Source organism: Alosa pseudoharengus, unplaced genomic scaffold (assembly GCF_046254945.1).
Source record: "Alosa pseudoharengus isolate Yale_2024_CS ecotype anadromous, Long Island Sound unplaced genomic scaffold, YU_APseudo_1.1 YU_APseudo_1.1_scf_19, whole genome shotgun sequence".
Classification (NCBI taxonomy): Eukaryota; Metazoa; Chordata; class Actinopteri; order Clupeiformes; family Clupeidae; genus Alosa; species Alosa pseudoharengus.
Window position 1 is genome coordinate 22,638,197 of NW_027468657.1, and position 18,940 is coordinate 22,657,136.

The 18,940-nt window shown below is 41.8% G+C and overlaps 1 protein-coding gene across 4 annotated transcripts; it reads left to right on the forward strand.

The window, feature by feature from the left end:
• The first annotated feature begins 5,986 nt into the window (after nucleotides 1–5,986).
• trim105 (tripartite motif containing 105) lies at nucleotides 5,987–18,181 on the forward strand. Of its 4 annotated transcripts, XM_076292030.1 has the most exons (9): nucleotides 5,987–6,127; nucleotides 6,462–6,608; nucleotides 10,410–10,476; nucleotides 11,023–11,350; nucleotides 12,489–12,584; nucleotides 14,499–14,732; nucleotides 15,801–15,820; nucleotides 16,518–16,633; nucleotides 17,008–18,181. In XM_076292030.1, exons 4-9 carry the CDS (start codon nucleotides 11,072–11,074, stop codon nucleotides 17,559–17,561), a joined length of 1,299 nt encoding a protein of 432 aa, XP_076148145.1. In that variant the 5' UTR covers nucleotides 5,987–6,127; nucleotides 6,462–6,608; nucleotides 10,410–10,476; nucleotides 11,023–11,071; the 3' UTR covers nucleotides 17,562–18,181. The 4 variants fall into 4 exon arrangements, with proteins under 4 accessions (XP_076148145.1, XP_076148142.1, XP_076148144.1 ...); XM_076292027.1 differs by lacking the exon at nucleotides 6,462–6,608 and having other exon boundaries at nucleotides 10,039–10,476; XM_076292029.1 differs by lacking the exon at nucleotides 6,462–6,608.
• Nucleotides 18,182–18,940: the final 759 nt, after the last annotated feature.

Consider the following 18,940-nt stretch of genomic DNA (forward strand, 5'->3'; position numbering starts at 1 on the left):
TTTGGATCGCGTTGTGTGCACCTGGGTACGTCAAACGAACTTGCTCTTCAATTTCCTACTGAAAAAGAAAATGCAGCTTAGACATATACACAGACAGGCTTTAGAAACATTAATAATCTTCTCACATTTTTGTTAGAGGCTGTACTAACGCTGCAATGGCTGGTATAGTGTTTTGTTTTGTTTTTTTCTTCAGAATAGAACATGGGATGGCTGTTAATTGGGTCCATAGAGACATACATAAGCTTAACCCACATCTTTTTCTGTTTATTTTGCTAAAAGAAAGCATAGCCATGTGAGCTCTGTTATTCAGTCCGTCAACATGTAAGACGCACATCTGAGCACACCTTTATGGTTGTGTGTTCTCCTGAGTAGGAGACAGGGGATTAGCTGTCATACACTTACTGTTTACATATATTTTTTTCTTAGTAACACTTCAGGCTCTGGTTACACTGTTGGAAGGCTTGAAAATATGAGGGATTTGATCATTGCCTGACAAAAAGCATGGTCTGGTCTGATATTTTATCCTAATGGAAAAAAGCATAGCTCAAACCTATACAGTATGTCGCACTGCAGCAGTATGGAAACTCATTTCGAGGAAAAAGTGTGAGGCAGAGTGGCAAAAGGCTCTGACTGTGGGGCCAAATGGAATGGGGCACATGGAAATGGAGTGGCTCCATCATGGCCCAATGTTTTTTTTATCCTTTTCCCATGAATCTTTAATTGATGCATGACTTCCAGATACCCCACCCCCGTGTACCCCCCCACCCCCTCAATCTCTCATGGCGTGGCTTCAGACCTGTGAGGTGAATTTAAAGTGCGCACTGTCAGGAGGGGTCTTTCTCCAGCTGAGAAGGAATTAACTCTGAAGCGGCTGAGCAGCTTAGTGTGACGGAGGAGGAAGGAGAGCTGGAGAACTGGAGGAGAAGTGCCTCTGCGCTGTGAGATGCGACCACTGCAAAGTGTAAACAATGAGTGGACCGTGATAATGAGCTGTTGTTGTTTTTTTTTTGTTTTTTTTTGGTTTCTTAAAGTGGTTCAGGGGTAGGATGGGCAGGATCTTGCAAAGCTATTAAAGTTGTGCCGTCCTTCCCTCTCATCAGGTTTTGTTTGGTTTCAAATGAATCGTGAAAGATTGCACTTGAATTAAGCCTACAGCGAGAAGACATGAGTTATTTACTCTCAGGCCAGCCTATTTGTTTATGAGCAGTAAATATTTGTGATGATGGGCAATTGGATTCCCTAGAAATTGCAAAAGAAGGTTAATGAGTTTTACACCATGGGGCACCACAGCAGGGCGAGGGATATAAATCAATTATTATGGCATTTCAAATCTAGACTCATCAACACCATTCAATACTTTTTATGGAGAGGAGTTCGTTTGGAACAATATCACAGCCATGGCAATCACACTACTATTGAATGAAATACCTCACAGCTGATCTAATATATGAAGGGTCTCTTCTGCCTGAGGAACCAGGACTGTGTCCAATAAAGTTTCAAAAGACCCAAAGGACTATATTTTGAGGAGTAAATGTGCTCTTATATAAAGGCAGTATGAGTCAGACGTCCTATATTATTATTTTTTGGGTACCTGGAGGGACATCTACACACTCAGGAGAGATGATTAAGCTGAGGTTTGCGTTTGAAGCTACCTCACTATTCTTGCACAAAAAGCACTTACAACCATTTGTTGCCATGCAGCAGGTACTTTGCAGGCAATTACATTGTCATATTTGTCAATACTAATTGTTGGTCTCCCGTAACAACCCGAACCATAGGGGACAGTCCGTTTATGGATGATAGTGGATAATGAAGCATTCATACAAAGGCTCAAGATTTACTTTGTACCTTCAACAAAAATATTGGTCATAATGACTTGCTAGCAGCACATGTCTCCAAACCATTAGCCTATGTATGTCACTGTGCTTCACTCCAAATTACGTGGTGAAGAAGCGTTTGGGGAAACTCGGGTGATATGAATACTTTATATAAGCCGACCATCCAGACATCTCCCCAGTCGCTGCGACATGAGCTTTCAGTCTCTCGGATGCTGAATGTTCTCAGTGATACAGTACTTTCTGAGAGGTTAGCTCCCCGAAGACCGACGATTTTCACCGGGTCATCGACAACATCCGAAATGTGTCTGGCAACGGTCAGAAGGCGCGAGACCATCTTGCCATGAAAGTTATTCTCAGTGGGGTGCATTAGATTGCTTTTAATTATTGCATCATGAAATCACTTAGTCAATATAAAAATAACAGAACATCAACATTTCTCGACAGTCGATACTGAAGGAGAGAAACTGCCCAAGACCATGGCAATTGCCTCTTACAATTAGCTGAAGGTGCAAGCAGATGTAGCTCTCAGATTAAAGCATTACTACAACATGAATTTCGAAAATTGCTCTGTCAGTGACTCATTTAGCCTACGTCTGCGTGAAAAATAGAGGTTTATCAAATGCAACTTCAACTGAGCAACTTTCATCAATGATGTAAAATATATTACTATTAAAAATGTAAGTTGTAAAATTAGTGGAACGGATGAAGTTGACATGCATTAGGCCTACCTTATTGCATTGTATCAAATTGTTCTAAGAAGATTAATATAATTTCATGTTGCTGACAAGCATGGCTTAAAACATGCTCATGGTAACTCCATGCACATTTTCCATGTGAACCGCACTTCCTTTAGTCAACTCACCTCCTCTTAGTTGATGCCTCTTGCAGATATTGGAGGGATGCGTAAAGCATTACGTTTGGATAGACGGCATATTCGCTCGTTGTTTCCGAACCTAAGTGACAGTGTGTTACTGGCATGAGCTAAGGTAGGTTTGTGGTCGCGCACGGCGCATATGAGTTGCGAAGGATGCTGTGGGATAGGCGGCAGTCAGAGGAAGCGCATTGGCTCCCCCGTATATGGCAGATGCAATTGTGTCATAATTGCCTCAATAAATATCCGGTGTACTTGTCGGAGCCGATGCCTGCTGCTTTTGTGCATCTTATTGATTGGCATGTCCTAGTCCCTCATCAACCCCCTCCCTTAAACATTATTGTTGTTCTATTATTCGCTCTTAAAATGGATATTAATTAAAGGAACAAAACAACTCAGGGGGAGGAGTGAAGAAATCACTTTAAGGCTTACCGAATTATGAAAATGAATCTGTAGTTGAAGTTTTTCTTTGAGCAATAGGCAATGAGCACTACGTGCTCGTAGCCTACGTGGAGACAGCACACAAAACACAGTTGACCTTGGCACACACAGCAATATGATATAGGCTAAAATCTACCTAAATAGTTTTATTATGGACAGATTCCCCAATGAATTATTGCCCCTATGGTCAGTGGAAAAGCCAGAACTTCTTAGGCAATATAAATGCCTGAGATGGTTCATCCTTCTTCTTAGCTCTCTCCAAAGGAAAATGTAGAGAACCTTGGACCCACGTTTTACTAAATAGTGCGCTCATTTTACTAAATTGTGTTCTCAATTTAGTATATTGTGTGCACGTTTTACTAAATAAGTGAGCTCATTTTATTAACTTGTGTTCTCAATATACCGGTAGTAAATTGTGCGCAAAATTTTGCAAAATGTGCGCACTATTTATTCAATTGTGAGCACAATTTACTAAAATGTGTGTACTAATTTACTACAACGTGCACACGATTTAGTAAAATGAGCACACAGTACTAAATTGTGCACACAAATAGTAAAATGAGTGCACAATTTACTAAAATGAGCGCACATTCTATCGATACACAAACATATCTTGCATTGACACCTCTTGGGCTCCTCCATACAATTTAGTAAAATGAGTGCACGATTTACTAAAATGAGCGCACATTCTCTCCATACACAAATATATATTGTAATGACACCTCCTGGGCTCCGTAAAAAGAAACAAGAAGGAAATCTAATTTGTAGGCCTACATGACCTGAGGATCAGCCAGCCCACTGTTAAACCATAAAACGCCTGATTTTGCCTGATAAACTGTTTACATCAACGCAGTAGCCTAGTGATGCATCTCTCTCTCATACAGCCATTTTCTGGTGACTGAGCTATCAGCTTACGGCTACACCAAATTATAGCCTATTGCAGTGTGAATTTGCAATGGGCACGGAAAATAAAATCTGTTTTGTTCTGATCTGCGTACCCGTTTCCCCCAGTGATGTCAGCATCCTGGAGACACACAAAGACAAGGTTTCCATAGGGTTGTTGAATAGCAGAGCATTTGCTGACCTCATATGACACCTCAGGCTATCTCAGTGACCAAGCTGTCTAATAGGCAAGCACATATAGAATGTACTGTTCCAAAGTCTGATGCAATCTATCAGTAAGACCCAGCCTGTCTGTCTGTCTGTCTCTCATTTTACATGTGAAATACCACTGGTGTTGCCCAGCATGTGATCTGAAAGCTGGTGCCATAGATCATATAGCAGACGCACACCCTAGGGAATCTGAGGATCAAATGTCACGTCTGGTGGAAGAGAGGAAGGGGCACTGTTCTCACCTACCAACCCAGCAGGCTGGGTCACAGAGACAACCCAGCATGAGTTAAAAAAATAACCCAACAAAATGACCCAGTAACCTTAACCTAATTTGGGTTGAGAAAATAACTCTGCATTTTTTAGAGTGTATGGGGAACCTGAGGATCCAAATAAAGGATCAAACATTCAGTCGCGTTTCCAATACTGAGGCGTTGCACTCAATAGAGTTTTCTGCTTGAACACAGTGGTGTAGTCTACGTGATGCGCAGGACTACGCAGTATACCCACTTAAAGCATCACTATCTCAGTATATCTTAAAATAGGCAAGGATACGTATTAACATTTGTGGTTGATCACAGTACCACTACAGATAACTAGCCTACATCACAGTATATCCACTACAGCTAAGTAGACTACATCACAGTATACCCACTACAGCTAAGTAGACTACATCACAGTATACCCACTACAGCTAAGTAGACTACATCACAGTACCCACCACAGCTAAGTACATCACAGTATATCCACTACAGCTAAATAGACTACATCACAGTATACACACTACAGCTAAGTAGACTACATCACAGTATATCCACTACAGCTAACTAGCCTGTATACCCACTACAGCTAAGTAGACTACATCACAGTATACCCACTACAGCTAAGTAGACTACATCACAGTATACCCACTACAGCTAAGTAGACTACATCACAGTATATCCACTACAGCTAAGTAGACTACACCACTGCTTGAACAGACTCTGCATCTCTAGTGTGGCACAGGTGCATGTTATGCTGAGGACAGCAATTGTCCGTAGGCATGAATCCATTATGTAGGAAAAAGGTACAGCCTGACTTCTAAGGCCATTCATTTTCATTTTGTCATCACTATGTTGACTTGTAATTCCTTCTTCCTCTTTTGCAGTCTTTATTAAAGTTTCTGTATAAACATAGAAAGTTGCCCCCGTCCCCTATGGTTTTCATAGCCATCCTAGCCATCATGATCCACCATCATCATCATTCTATTTTCCAACATGCTCATGTCACTCATAATATCACAATCATCTTCAGCATCATTTCCACAATTATGACTTATCATCTCATATCATCCATCTAAATACTGACATGACAGCATTATTTTCCGGCACAATGATCCTGTTATTTTAAACACAATATTAACTGACATTGAGTCCCCATAGGTTATATATGTCACACCAGTCACACTCGTTGCACAGATATGGGTCTGTAGGGTTATTTCCTATGTCCTACTTCTGCAAAATGACCACACACTGCCCTGCCAAGTTTCAATAGATAATTCCATTCCGCAAAAGCTAACCTCTTTTTAACCATAAATAAATGGTCATCTGACTGAAACTGCGGTGTAGTCACTTGCTTGGAGATTCATGAAGTCAGCATCAATCAAACTGGAAGCGAAAACATTATCTACTAATTTGAGATGACTGAATTGCAGAAGCAAACTGTCAGATTTCAACAAGAGGATGCGTGTTGTGCACAGGCTCAGCAGTGGGCTATTCAAAATGATTATTTCCATTCTACAAAACCATGCTGAGCAGAGCTGAGAGGTTGTGTTTAATTCACTTCGTCCCCATTCTCCATAAAGGGAGATCATTGGCAACCCATGAAGGTAGGCTAGTCTGATTGGAATTATTTCCATCTCTGTGCTGAATGTAGGGAATTGTTTTTTGTGCTATAGGCCAATATCTATTAGGCCTACATTACATTTGGCTGAGGCATTTTTAACCAAAGCGACTAACAACATGGTAAACAGTTTTAAAGCAACACCAAAGAGTTTTTTGTATTTATGCTTGAACCAGACAATATATCCCTGGAAAACCGTATTATAGATTTAAATAACTTTTCAAAAATATCAGGACTGAAGCCCAATTATGACAAATGTCATATATTGAGACTTGGTCCTTTGAAGGGTACTAACTTTAAACTTCCTTGTGATCTACCAGTGGAATGGGTCGACGGAGCCATAAATGTACTTGGTATCCATATACCACAGAACACTGGAGAAACATCTACAATCAATTATAGAATTAAACTAAATAAGATTTGTGCCATTTTACAACCTTGGCAAGGAAAGAACCTGACTCTTTATGGTAAAGTAACACTAATAAATTCTTTAATAGTGTCCCAATTTACATATTTAATGTTAGCACTTCCTTCACCAACTGAAGCTTTCTTTAAAGAATATGAACAACAAATATTTAAGTTTATTTGGAATGGCAAAAAAGATAAAATTAAGCGAGCATACCTTTATAATGATTATGAGTTAGGTGGTATAAAACTCTTGAATTTGAAATCTATGAATAAATCATTAAAAGCGTCTCTCATACAAAAATTCTATCTGAATCCAGACTGGTTTTCAAGTAAGCTGCTAGAAAGGATTCATCCATTATTTGGAAAAAAACTATACCCATTTTTACAGATACACCCAACACACTTTGTTAAGATAGAAAGCATTATTAATATTTCTGCCTTCTTACTGGAAGCATTACGAAGCTGGCTACATTTTCAGTATTACCCACCGGAAAATAATGAAGAGATATTACAACAAATGTTATGGTTTAATTCAAATATACAAATGGGAGGAAATGTAATCTTTTTTAAGCAGATGTTTAGAAAAGGAATTATTTTTATTAAAGATATAGTTAATGAAAAGAGTGCAATCCTGTCATATAAACAAATAACACTTAGATATGGAAATATAGGTACCATACAACAGTACAATCAATTACTTGCATCAGTGCCTTTAGATTGGAAAAAAAAAAAATCAAAGCCAACTGTAAAAGTAATTTAGTATGTAGACCAAACATAAAGCAGTATAAATGGCTTAATGGAATAAAAATGTATAAAGATATATATAGATTTTACTTACAAACAGATAAACTGGTGGAAATTCCATACAAAATGTTTGATAGCTGGGAAAAAATGATAGATTGTCCAGTTCCATGGAAATGTATCTTTAACATTTTGTATGACTCTTCATTAGACATAAAAGTACGTTTTTTTCAGTATAAGCTAATTTATAAATATCTAAATATTAAAAAGATGTTACATATTTGGGGTATAGAGACAAATCCATATTGTCATTTCTGTTTAGAAGAAGAGGAAACTACTGATCATTTATTTTGGTATTGTTCTCCAACTGCTTTATTTTGGCTTGAAGTTCAAAGCTGGCTACGGCAATGCGATATAAACTTACACCTAGATCTGTCCACAGTACTTCTGGGTGACTTGACAAGTGGCAGTCAATCACTTCAAAATATCATTTTTCTGCTAGGTAAAATGTTTATCAAGAAAATGACAGATGCAAAAAACATAAGAAGATTTAAACATTATATTAGATATTACTGTAAAACAGAATGTATAATGGCACATGAGATGGTAAAACATTATATGCAGATAGATGGGTTAAAGTAAAAGAAAGAGAAGGGTGGACTTAGGAATATTATATATAGAAGCGAAATTTTTTTTGAATATAAGTATACTCATAAAATATACTCTCTTCCTGGGGAGGGGGGCGATTTGGTAGGGGTTAATATATAATTTAAAATGTGCATGTGGGGGCAAACTAAATGAAATATGTAAGGTATTTTTTCTTTTTTTTTCTTTAAATATATGTCTTTTGTTTTGATTTTTGAATTGTTATGAATTGTTATTGAATAATGCTTGTAGAAAAAAAAAACAAAAAAAAAAAACAATACAAAACAAAAAGTTAAGTCCCCCAATGAGGGGGGGTGGTGGTGGGTTAAAAAAAAAAGAGTTTTTTGTACCTTAATATAATGTTTCCAAAATCGTTTCAGTGGTTCATCAACTCGTAACAGGGTGAACGGCACTTCTGCATTCGCTTCGCGGCCCTCTATCGGCTATAACCGCACTATGTAAGTTTGCCAGATGGGGTAGCGGATCTGTAGTTCGATGGAATGAGACATAAGAAACTACAAATTTGACTTGCATCTGATGTCGCAATATAGCATGCGTGCAAAAGAGGAAAAGTGCTTTAGTGTTGCATTAAGCAATTCTCTCAACAATTAGGACAATTTAAAAAAGGTAGAGTCAGTGTTGTAGTCAAGTCACTATGCCTCGAGTCCGAGTCCAGAATCGAGTCTCCAGTGTTCAAGTCCAAGTCAAGTCCAAGTCATTAAAAAAAAATCCAAGTCAAGTCCGAGTCGAGTCCACTACTCATCCGAGTCAAGTCTGAGTCGAGTCACTATTAAATGCAAATCTGACAACCTTCAGGGCATTCATGTCTCCAGGCATTTGGTGCCATTAAAGTTAATTTAATTAAAGTTAAGTCGTGTCGCATAGATGTCGCGCTGCCTCCCCACGTTCAGTCGTGTGTGGGCGTTTTGTTTAAAATGTCAGTTACCAGCTCATACTCAGTTCGTTTTAACGTATCTTAAGTGTTTTTTCACAAATGGACCACAATTTTAGGCATGTACTTAACAGTATACAACACATTAATAGCCTAAACAAACTATGCAAGCCATTTGGAAATCTTGTTTTATTTAAACTATTCAATGCAATCTCAAATCCTCACCAGAAACACCAACAGTCAATATATTCATCCAAATCCTAGTTTCGTTTGTTTTATGGACTACTAGGTGGTGGTGGAAGAGATCGTTAAAACATTATTTGTCTTGTAAGCGGAACCAAAGTTTCACAGGGACCGTTGTGGTAGGCCTAGAACAAAGTACCTACAACCTCGTCCTTTCATTGGAGAGTCGCCTCGCGTTCAACAGATTCATTTGCATAAAGATGGGCTTCGCCCAGGATTCGCCCAGCTTTTTGACGCGCGACATATTTTCAAATGCAGCGCTGCCTTCCCGGAATGCTTTGCGGGCGCGTTAAAGTCGCTTGACGTCACCCATAGGACTAGAGTGGAATGCGACACGACAAAATGAAAAATGAAATCTTATACCAAATAATATTCTAATGACATATTACAATTATAGTAGCCTGGGTGCCATTCCAAACTACAATTATAGCCTAATGACATTGCAAAAAAAAAGCCGAGTCCTCGTCTCAATTTCCGAGTCTGCATGGTCTGAATGTACGAGTCCGAGTCCAAGTTCCAGTCATTCAGTGCTCACGTCCAAGTCAAGTCACGAGTCTCTAAATTTAGCTCATGACTCGGACTCGAGTCCGAGTCCTGGACTCGAGTACTACAACACTAGGTAGAGTACAGTAAGAATAAGTGCATCAGTGAGTGCTGTTTTTAAACAGTTGAGTCAGTTCAAGACAGGTGGAAAGTAGGAAAATTGCAGGCTAATTGACAAACCCATTTACCTATGACTTTGCTTTACCAACTCCAGCCATCCTATTTCTCCATCATATCTATTCAACTTCACACATTATCATTCCAGCCTTGCCATGCACTTCAATTGTCAAATGTTTATGGACTTACATATCCAACTGAATAACAGGCCTAAAGAGCTATTCACAATGACCCAGGCTGAGTTAAGATTGAAATGTCAAAACCTTTGTTTGAATTGATGATCCTCTGTATCATGTTGTGTATGTCAGCTGTGCAAGGCATTGCAAGAGGGGTTTGGAGAATCATGAAAAGTAAGTGGCAGCTATCTTGAAGTATTTGAATGGCACCATCTGTTTTTTTTCTGTGAAAAAAAAAACATGCTATTCCTTATTACACACATCAAAGAATATTCTTCTGGATGGACCATTCAGTCCATAGCCTACTGTTTAATGTAGCCGAATGATCAACTCTGTCACCTTTGCCATAGCATAGGCCTATGTCAACACTCATTAGAACACAGTGTTCTGTTGACTGTGGAGTACTGAGCAAGTTACATAATTCGAACCAATCAGCGAAAGCGTCACATACTGTTCTTCCGCAATGTAGCCAACATGTGTGAATGAATGCTTGCGCTTTGCAGGAATGAAGCCCACCGGATAAAAAGCGTATCCCGACTGTTTCGCTGTCTGTGTCCAGACAATTTAGAGGTATGTAGCAGAACTACGTTTCTCTTTAGCATTAATCGTTCGATAGTGTAGCTTCGTTCAAACAGTTTGTTGCGCGAGCTAGCTCGAATAGCTAGCTAGCTAAGCAGATAGCCCACTGCTATGTTTACAAACAGCAGAGGAGGCAGTCATGCATGCAGCGTTATCTTTTTCTGATATTTCTAAGGTAGGCAATATGTAATGACAACAGCAGTGGCTGAACCGAAAAAGCAATTGTTCATGCTCAAAACAGATCAATATTGACTTATTAAAAGTCTGTAAAGATAGACTACTCTTCGTTGTTGTGTTAAATTGCTTTGTTGAGGTTAGGACAAAGTCCAAACAATATTCTCGCAATGTAAAAGGAGAGTAGCCTAGTAGATGTGCCAACTAGCTAATTGCAAAAAACACTTAAAATGTATCTTAGTCTTCTGAGTAGGTGCCGTCTCTTGCGACCATCTGTAACTATTGTAGTATTGAGTGGTCAAGCGACCGACCCCTATAAGCTCTGACACGTGATGTGTGCTGTTCTTATGACTCTTGCGACAGAATTTGAACTGTGAAGTGCAAGCGAAACTAAAGGACACACAAAGAAGCTATGGCGGCGTCCAATAAGAAAGGGATGAATCTGCGAGAAGACCTCACTTGTGCCATATGCTGCGACCTCTTCAGAGACCCAGTGATGCTCGGTTGTATGCACCACTTCTGCAAGCGTTGCATCTCAACCTACTGGAAAAGTATCCGGGGGGGACCTGTTCTATGTCCACAGTGTCGCCAGGAGTTCCCCAGTCGACAGTTTCAAACCAACTATTTAGTGGCTGGCCTTGTGGATAAAGTGCGGGCCAGCTCTAACGACGGTTATGTGAAGAATGTTGAGGTAATGTTGTTCCATCAAGTAGGCTTACTATACATTCCCACACCATCGGCTGTGATTTTAGTGGCTCTATCGTGGATTCCAGGATTAGGTTAATCTGTTACTTCCTCTAATGTTGGCAGACTAAAGGTTTTTTGGAAACACTGAGACAAAATGAAATGCCTTGTGAGATTTAAACCAGAATTAAACCTACACATCTACATTATGTAGTATTAGGACCTATGTCTGTGTTTTATTTAGTCTCAATCAAAAAATACTGACTCATATAAGCCCTGTAGGAGGGAGGCAGTAAGAGAAGGACCTTTTGATATGCAGAAGTGAATCATGTTTTTCACGGTCATAGCCAAGAGTAGGCTACTCCACAACCACAATGCAACTGGACACATCTTTTCCCACTTCTGATTACTGCTGTAATAAAATCTTCCTTGACCGAATGATAAACCTCAATTCAGGGTAATTTTGTCATAATGACAGTGCAGTTGGGACAGACGCTGATACGACGCAGTTGCGCTGATACGATTATTGATTGTCATCAAAACTCAAAAACTCCAGCAGTCATTCACATCTGCAACATCATGTAAAGTATAGTTTTGAGTGTTTTTGCAGTGTCAGCACAAACATGGATCACAAGGCTCATCCAGACTTTAATACTTTGTTAACTTGTAAAGTTGTAATGTTTAGAAAGCTCTGTCTAATGGGAGTGGCTGTTGGGGCCAGTTCAAATCATTGGCATAGGCATCACACTACTGGCTCTACTGAAAAGCTGGACCTAAAGAGTCAGGGGAAATCTCTTGGCATGACAAATTATACTGAACCTTAGTTCAGATAGATTTTATAGTCTGTCTTGACAGCTTTACTAATCAGAATAAAACATCAGCCTTCAACTATGCATTACTAGCAAAATCCTGCCTGGAGCAAGTTAATTTATTAACTTCAAATAAAGATTGTGTTGACAAAGGCTTAAAATATCTGGGGGAAAAAACACCAACCATTCTAATTTATTTCAGTTTATTTTAGGGTGTTAAAAACAGGCTCTGTATCTGCAATTTCACATATGTTTGGCAGGGATATCCAAGAATATGTTTTATTTTTTCTTATGTAGTAGTATTATTAGAAAATAAATTACATTGTTCTTTTCCAGAAACAACTGAAAGAGACTCTTGATTCCCACCGCTCAAAAAGGGAGGAGTACATCAACATGATCCACAAAGACAAAGAGCAGGTTGACTTGCTAAAGGTTGGTTGTGTGTGTGTGTGTGTGTGTTTGTATGTGTGTATGTCTGTGTGTGCTCAAAACAGGAGTGTAATATATCCCCGGTGTTCAGCCATCATTGTTCCTATAGGATTTGGGCAAATGTCGGCCAAATTAAATGAAATTCTATTATATTCGTGTAATGCCTTTCTCCAATGACCTTGTCATAGAGACACTTTCCAGAGATCCAGAACCCCCTAGAAGAAGAATCCTAAATGTAAGGATTGTGGTTTGGCCACCTATGATGCTAACTAACCCCATGTTATTCTTACGCTAATTTGTGCCTAAGGAGTCATTCAGAGGTCTGTGCAAAGACTTGTGCAAGCTAAACATGGACATATGATCCATCTTACTGTGGCTAAATCTATGCCAATTTTATACACCATGGAGGGAAATGGTCTGTGGCAAGATTCATTGTTACCACAGCAGGCAAGCAGGGAGGTCTATATGTCCAACTTGTAAGTGTTTTAATGATGTAAATATCTCCAGTACTTCTGCACAGAATACAGATATGCTTTTTATATTCTTTGCATTTTCCAAGTTTTTTTTCCTTTGATGCATGGAAAAAGACCTTACAGAGGGACTAGAATGAGATACTTGGAAATGGTGTTGCAGAAGCATTTAAGCAGTCATGAATCTTTCAAAATGAACTCCAACATTTCAGAATAATTCATTCTTTAAAAGGTATTTTTAGTCAATGTTGACCAGAGCTAGTGTCTCTTACAGTAGCAGAGGTCGGATCTTGATTATAACTGTAAGCTTTGTAGGAAGGTGTTATTAAACAGTTGTATGCATATATCATCACCTACTGATATTTATATTGTTTAAAATAGCCATTGTCATGTATTCTTCACTTGCATATTATGTGAAAAGATAGATCTAGAATATGTGAGAGTAGAGTACTAGCAGAGAAAGACACAGCACCCCCCCTGTTTATTCTACTGTTTGGTAGGCAACCAGTGATGAAGAGGTTTGCATTTGTCAAACCTACACTAAGTGTCTGGAAGGCAACTCAGCGGTTGGAGGTCACCATACTTGAGCTGGTACTGAGCCATAATGAACAAACAAACAAAAACAAAAACCATAAAACACACAATGTGTATGCTGCTGATGCTTTCTTCACTGGAAGTTGAATAGAAATCGATGTATGAGGCCTGGTAATAGCACATGTTTTATCTCCTATGAAAGAGCAGAAAAGTGCTAGTCTGGCATGATTACAAAGATATTACGTGGATAAACAGATCTGGCAAATGGCTGTAGGGCAGACCAGTGATTTTCATGTATAAACCACCATTTCAGAATAATGGTCCATTTATGGTTGTGTACAAATACAATGCACTACCCTTTTGCTGAAAGGAAGAAAATAAATAGTGTAGGTGTAGCCCTTTGAAGTGAGGGCAGAAAAATAAAATCTAACACATTGACGTCAGACTGTAGCTTCGACAAAAAAGCACAGCATGTTATAGCCGGCAGACAAAGCCCTACCACAGGAAAATCCTTGTCTGTGCGACATTTCCCTGATTGCACCGGGGTGAGAGTCAGCACGGAGTAGAGTGCTGTGTAGTCTGGCAGGTGAGTAGCTTTGCATCATAGCAAGCTAGACATTGTTAACCTGTCAGCCGTCCAGGAGTTGAGCAAACACGAGTGTGAGTGTGCCACTGTCTCGCATCCCATCCGACAATTTTCAAAAGCCCAGTCACTGTTTTTTGTTTTGTTTTTCATCTCGCTGATGTGGGGGAAAAAATGTCCGATTGTGTCGCTTAGATGTGCAGAACCTTTCAGATGTGCTCAGATCTTCCTGTCTCTCTTCCTCCCTGCCACAACCCCCCCCCCCCCCCCCCCCCCCCAACAAACACACACACACACACACACACACACACACACCTCCACCCCTGACAGAAAGTGGGCTCTGAGCTTCAGGAGCGCATCCAGGCCGACTTCCAGGCTCTGCACGGCTTCCTGCTGGAGGAGGAGGCCTCCCTGCTGGAGCAGCTGCGCCGCGAGCAGGAGGAGTGGGAGCAGGCGCTGCAGCGCCACCTGGAGGCGGTCAAGGGCGCCCTCAGGGACGCGGAGCAGACCGTGGGCGCCCTGCAGCAGGCCATGGACACCCGAGACCACAGCGTACTTGTAGAGGTGACGCCTCCTCGAGCTCCCGTTTGACTGCGGCTACTCTTCATTGTTTCATACTTATTTTTTTGGGGGGGGGGCTTTTGTCTTTGCCTTTATGTAGATGGGACAGTTTAAAATGACAAAAGGCGAGTGTGTAAGAGAGATGGGGTGGGATCGGGAAGTGACCGTGAGTCCCTGTGGGCACAGTTGTGGTGCGGGTGCTGCCACTTGCGTCATAGCTCCACCCTTGTTTGTCTTTTGTTTTTTTTCTTCTTTTTTTTAGATGAGATGTGGACAGCTAGCTGATGTGATGTTGGCACGTGCTGAAATATGATCTGCTGAAATGCCCTTATGAGGCAATACATCTTTATTTAGTCGTGTGCCGATGACATAGCTCATGTTTACCCTACAGTCACTGTCAACATGATGTGATGGCGAAGGCATGTTAAACAAATGGGGCACAGTGGAACGCAAAAAAGAGGTTTTCAGCTCCATAGATCCATACTGTAGTGTTGGTTCTACAGCACAAGCAAGGGACCTGGAGGCTGATTTGCTGAATGGCTCAAAATGAGCTTTAGACCTATTAGCATGACTTATGTTTGGACAAGGTGTTTGCTGAGGCCCAGTCTCAGGTAATAACATTATTTAGAATGTGCTATATTGCCCTGCCGCAAGATTAATAATTCTACGAACGTCGGGCCGGGGACAAGCCGTCTGCGCCAGTAATTCTGTCGTGTGGTGATATCATATTAGATGTCATATTAGATGTCAGCCGCTCCGGTATTCTCATTAGCACAAGACCATGTTCTGTCAATGATGAGCCCCCTAGGAAGCGGAGGAACTGAGTCTTATTTGAATATCAAAGAATTACAGAGGGTCTGAGCTCATCTCTCTTACACACACACACACACACACACACACACTTACACATACACACAGTCTTTTCAGTCACAGCTCGATCAAATGGACTGAGCTCTTTCAACCAAGGTTCACATGGTAGTAGATCATTATGGGATGTATGAATTCAACTCTTCATGTCAGTAACACCCTTCTCTCCCTGTCTCCTTTTTCCCCCTGCCTGTCCAATTCCAGCTCCCAGATTTGAATAGCAGGTGAGGGTCTGAAAGTCTGATACTGTAATCTCGCATTGGTACCACAAACACATGCCTCAGAAGAGCAATAGTGTCACGCTGGCAAATTTGCTGAATTGAATTCGCTTCCTAATGTGTGTGTGTGTGTGTGTATGTGTGTGTTTGTATGTGTGTGTGTATGTGTGTGTATGTGTGTGTTTGTATGTGTGTGTGTGTGTGTGTGTGTGTATGTGTGTGTGTGTGTGTGTGTGTGTTTGTGTGTGTGTGTGTGTGTGGCAGGGTCAGGGGGTGGTGGAAAGAAGGTCGTCACTGTGCCAGTTGTTTAATGAAAACCGGTGCTGCACCGACCACATTGCCAGAACCTTATGACTGTATTCACATGCCTGGCCTATCAATCATCGAGGCATGTCTCTCCGCTATCTGCACTGAATACCAAAGCCCATATAGCTTTCAGCAGTGGAGCAAAACATCATCCACACGCTGACTGGGCTGAGGAATAAACCACCCCCTGTTAAAGAGATGTTTTTTTTTTTTCTTCAGCTTCAGATAGTTTTTTTTTTTCGTTTTTTTTTAACACAAACAAACTTCAGAGATGTGTCTTTGCCTTGACATGAGTCAGAATGTTTTTTTGCGATTTCGAGGCAGGGCTTTAGTTCACAATCGCTTTCATCTCAAATTGACAGAAACAATTAAAGGGTATTTTCTGCCTTCACTCCAGATCATCTGCAGAAGTCACTAAAGGGCCAGATTTCGACAGTAATGTTTTCAGCAGCAAATATGCGGCTCCAATACAGTACACCACCTGGAGGAAGATGTTCCAGGTCCTGAAGCCAGGTAATTGCCCGCGCTTTGCAAATGCATACGCACTCTCTTTTTCTCAGTGGGTAGAACTTATTGAAAGCAATGAAAAATGCACACATCACTTTTCAGTACTTATATCTACAGACATCTGTAAGGCATCTTTTCTCCTCAGCGGGAGTTTCAACGAGCCACAGAGTTATTAGAGGGCACCTGTTTTTCATGACGAACAGAGGAATGCATATATTAAATAATTATTTGACAGAACCCCCTCCCCACACACACACACACACACACACAAACCCACTGCCATACATACAGACACGACATTCACATATTAATCAGTGGATGTCTCTCAACACCCCCACATCTCTCTCTCTCTCTCTCTCTCTGCCCCATGTCCCCCCCAGGCCCGGCCCCGGTGACCTTTGACGAGGACACAGCCCATCCCAGCCTCCTCCTGTCGCGGGACAAGACCTCCGTGGTGGAGCTGGAGGAGATTCAGCCGTACCCGCTCCACCCAAAGCGCTTTGTCCAGTGCGTCAACGTGCTGGGCGCCCAGGGCTTCTCGTCGGGCCGCCACTACTGGGAGGTGGCAGTGGGCACCAAGCCCAAGTGGGACCTGGGAGTGGCGCTGGAGAGCGTGGACCGGCGGGCGCGGGTCAAGCTGTGCCCGGAGAACGGCTACTGGACACTGCGGCTGCGCGGCGGCAACCAGTACTCGGCCGGCACGCAGCCGTGGACGCCGCTGCGGCTGGTGGATCGGCCCCGGCGCGTCGGCGTGCTCCTGGACTGCGACGAGCGGCGAGTGGCCTTCTACGACGCTGCCGACATGACCTTGCTGCACGCATTCGGCGATGGGCCCCGGGGGAAGGCACTGGCGTTCGTGAGCACGTGCGTGACCGAGCCGGGCCAGCGGCCGCAGCCCATGCGCTTCGTCCATCTCCCCGTGGAGTTCCTGTGAGGAGCGTCCGTAGCATGCCTTCAGAGGGGAAGCCTTTCAGCCCTTTGGACTATACTGTTCCTATTACTGTATACAATTCCTATACTGTAAAAGTATTAATACTGTAGTTTCTGCATTGAATTAAGTTGGAGTGGATCATGGTCTGGTGCCTTGGATGTCATGTGAGAGAAAGAGCATGTTTGGAGAATGTGTGTGTGTGTGTTTGTGTGTGTGTGTGTGTGTGTGTGTGAGAGAGAGAGTGGGAGACACAATGGGGAAGTGTCGTTGGTGCCAAAGCATTTGCGTTGACAATGTCTCATTGCAACACATCAAAGATTCATTGTTGTGTGAGTTTTTTTTTTTTTTTCTGTTCTCTGTTCATATCTGTTAAATGCAGTCTGATTGGTATGCTGTATTGACATGGCTATTGAGCACTTCTGAATTCAACAAATCACTTTATTTAGCATGAAGTCACAGGATAGAAATGGATTGATGCCAAGTGTTCACTTCTGATGAGCTGTACAAGTTGTGATTAATACACTAGCACAGATTTGTATTTTTTTTTTGTCTAACTTGTAGTGCCTCTTTTAATTTTGTTTGAAACCAACACTTCCAATAAAGCCAAGTCAGTTCACATTCAGGATTTGGCTAGCGCTGTTTGTTTTTGTGTATCTGTATGCGCTTTGGGTTTTGCTTTGAGGGTTGGAGGTGTTTGTGGGTCACTGCACTGTATCAGGTCCCAGCAAAATTGCAGTAAATTGTCCAGTGTTTACTCCCGTGCTCAGCTTTCCACTACAGCCACCAGCTCTGCGCCAGGCTGCATATCGGTGGCCCAGACAACCGCCGCATTGCCCATCACCGATGCTAAACGTGCTGAAGCACATTACAGGGCACACGCTCCATACTATCACATCCTCCAGACAGACATTCACTTATAAACCACCCACTATGGTGATGAGAGAAACTCGCCCGTTGATTCTGTTACTTTAGTGGCATGCACTGGTTAGAAGAGGGGGGGCAGGCAAATTGCAGAGGATTAAGGGATGTTGATGTGTGTGTGGGTGTCTGTCTGGGGGGTGTTGTTGGGGAAGGGGGGGCACCTGGAGAGGATTCCCAGATCCAGAGGCTGTGAGGATGAGACTCCTGTTATCTATAAAAACAGACAAGTGCACCAACATCCTCCTTCCTCCCACTTCCCCGCACAGGGGTCAGGCAAACAGAGGGACAGCGCCGGTGCCCCCGACCCCTTTTTACTGTCCTCCTGGGGACCCTGGCGGACAGGATGTGGTTTGGCCGCTGGAACAGGAACCAGCCCCGTATGTCCTCCCCAGGGTTAGATTTTAACGAATAAAATAAGAAAAAAACACACGTTAAAATGTTTTAAAACAACACTGTGGAGG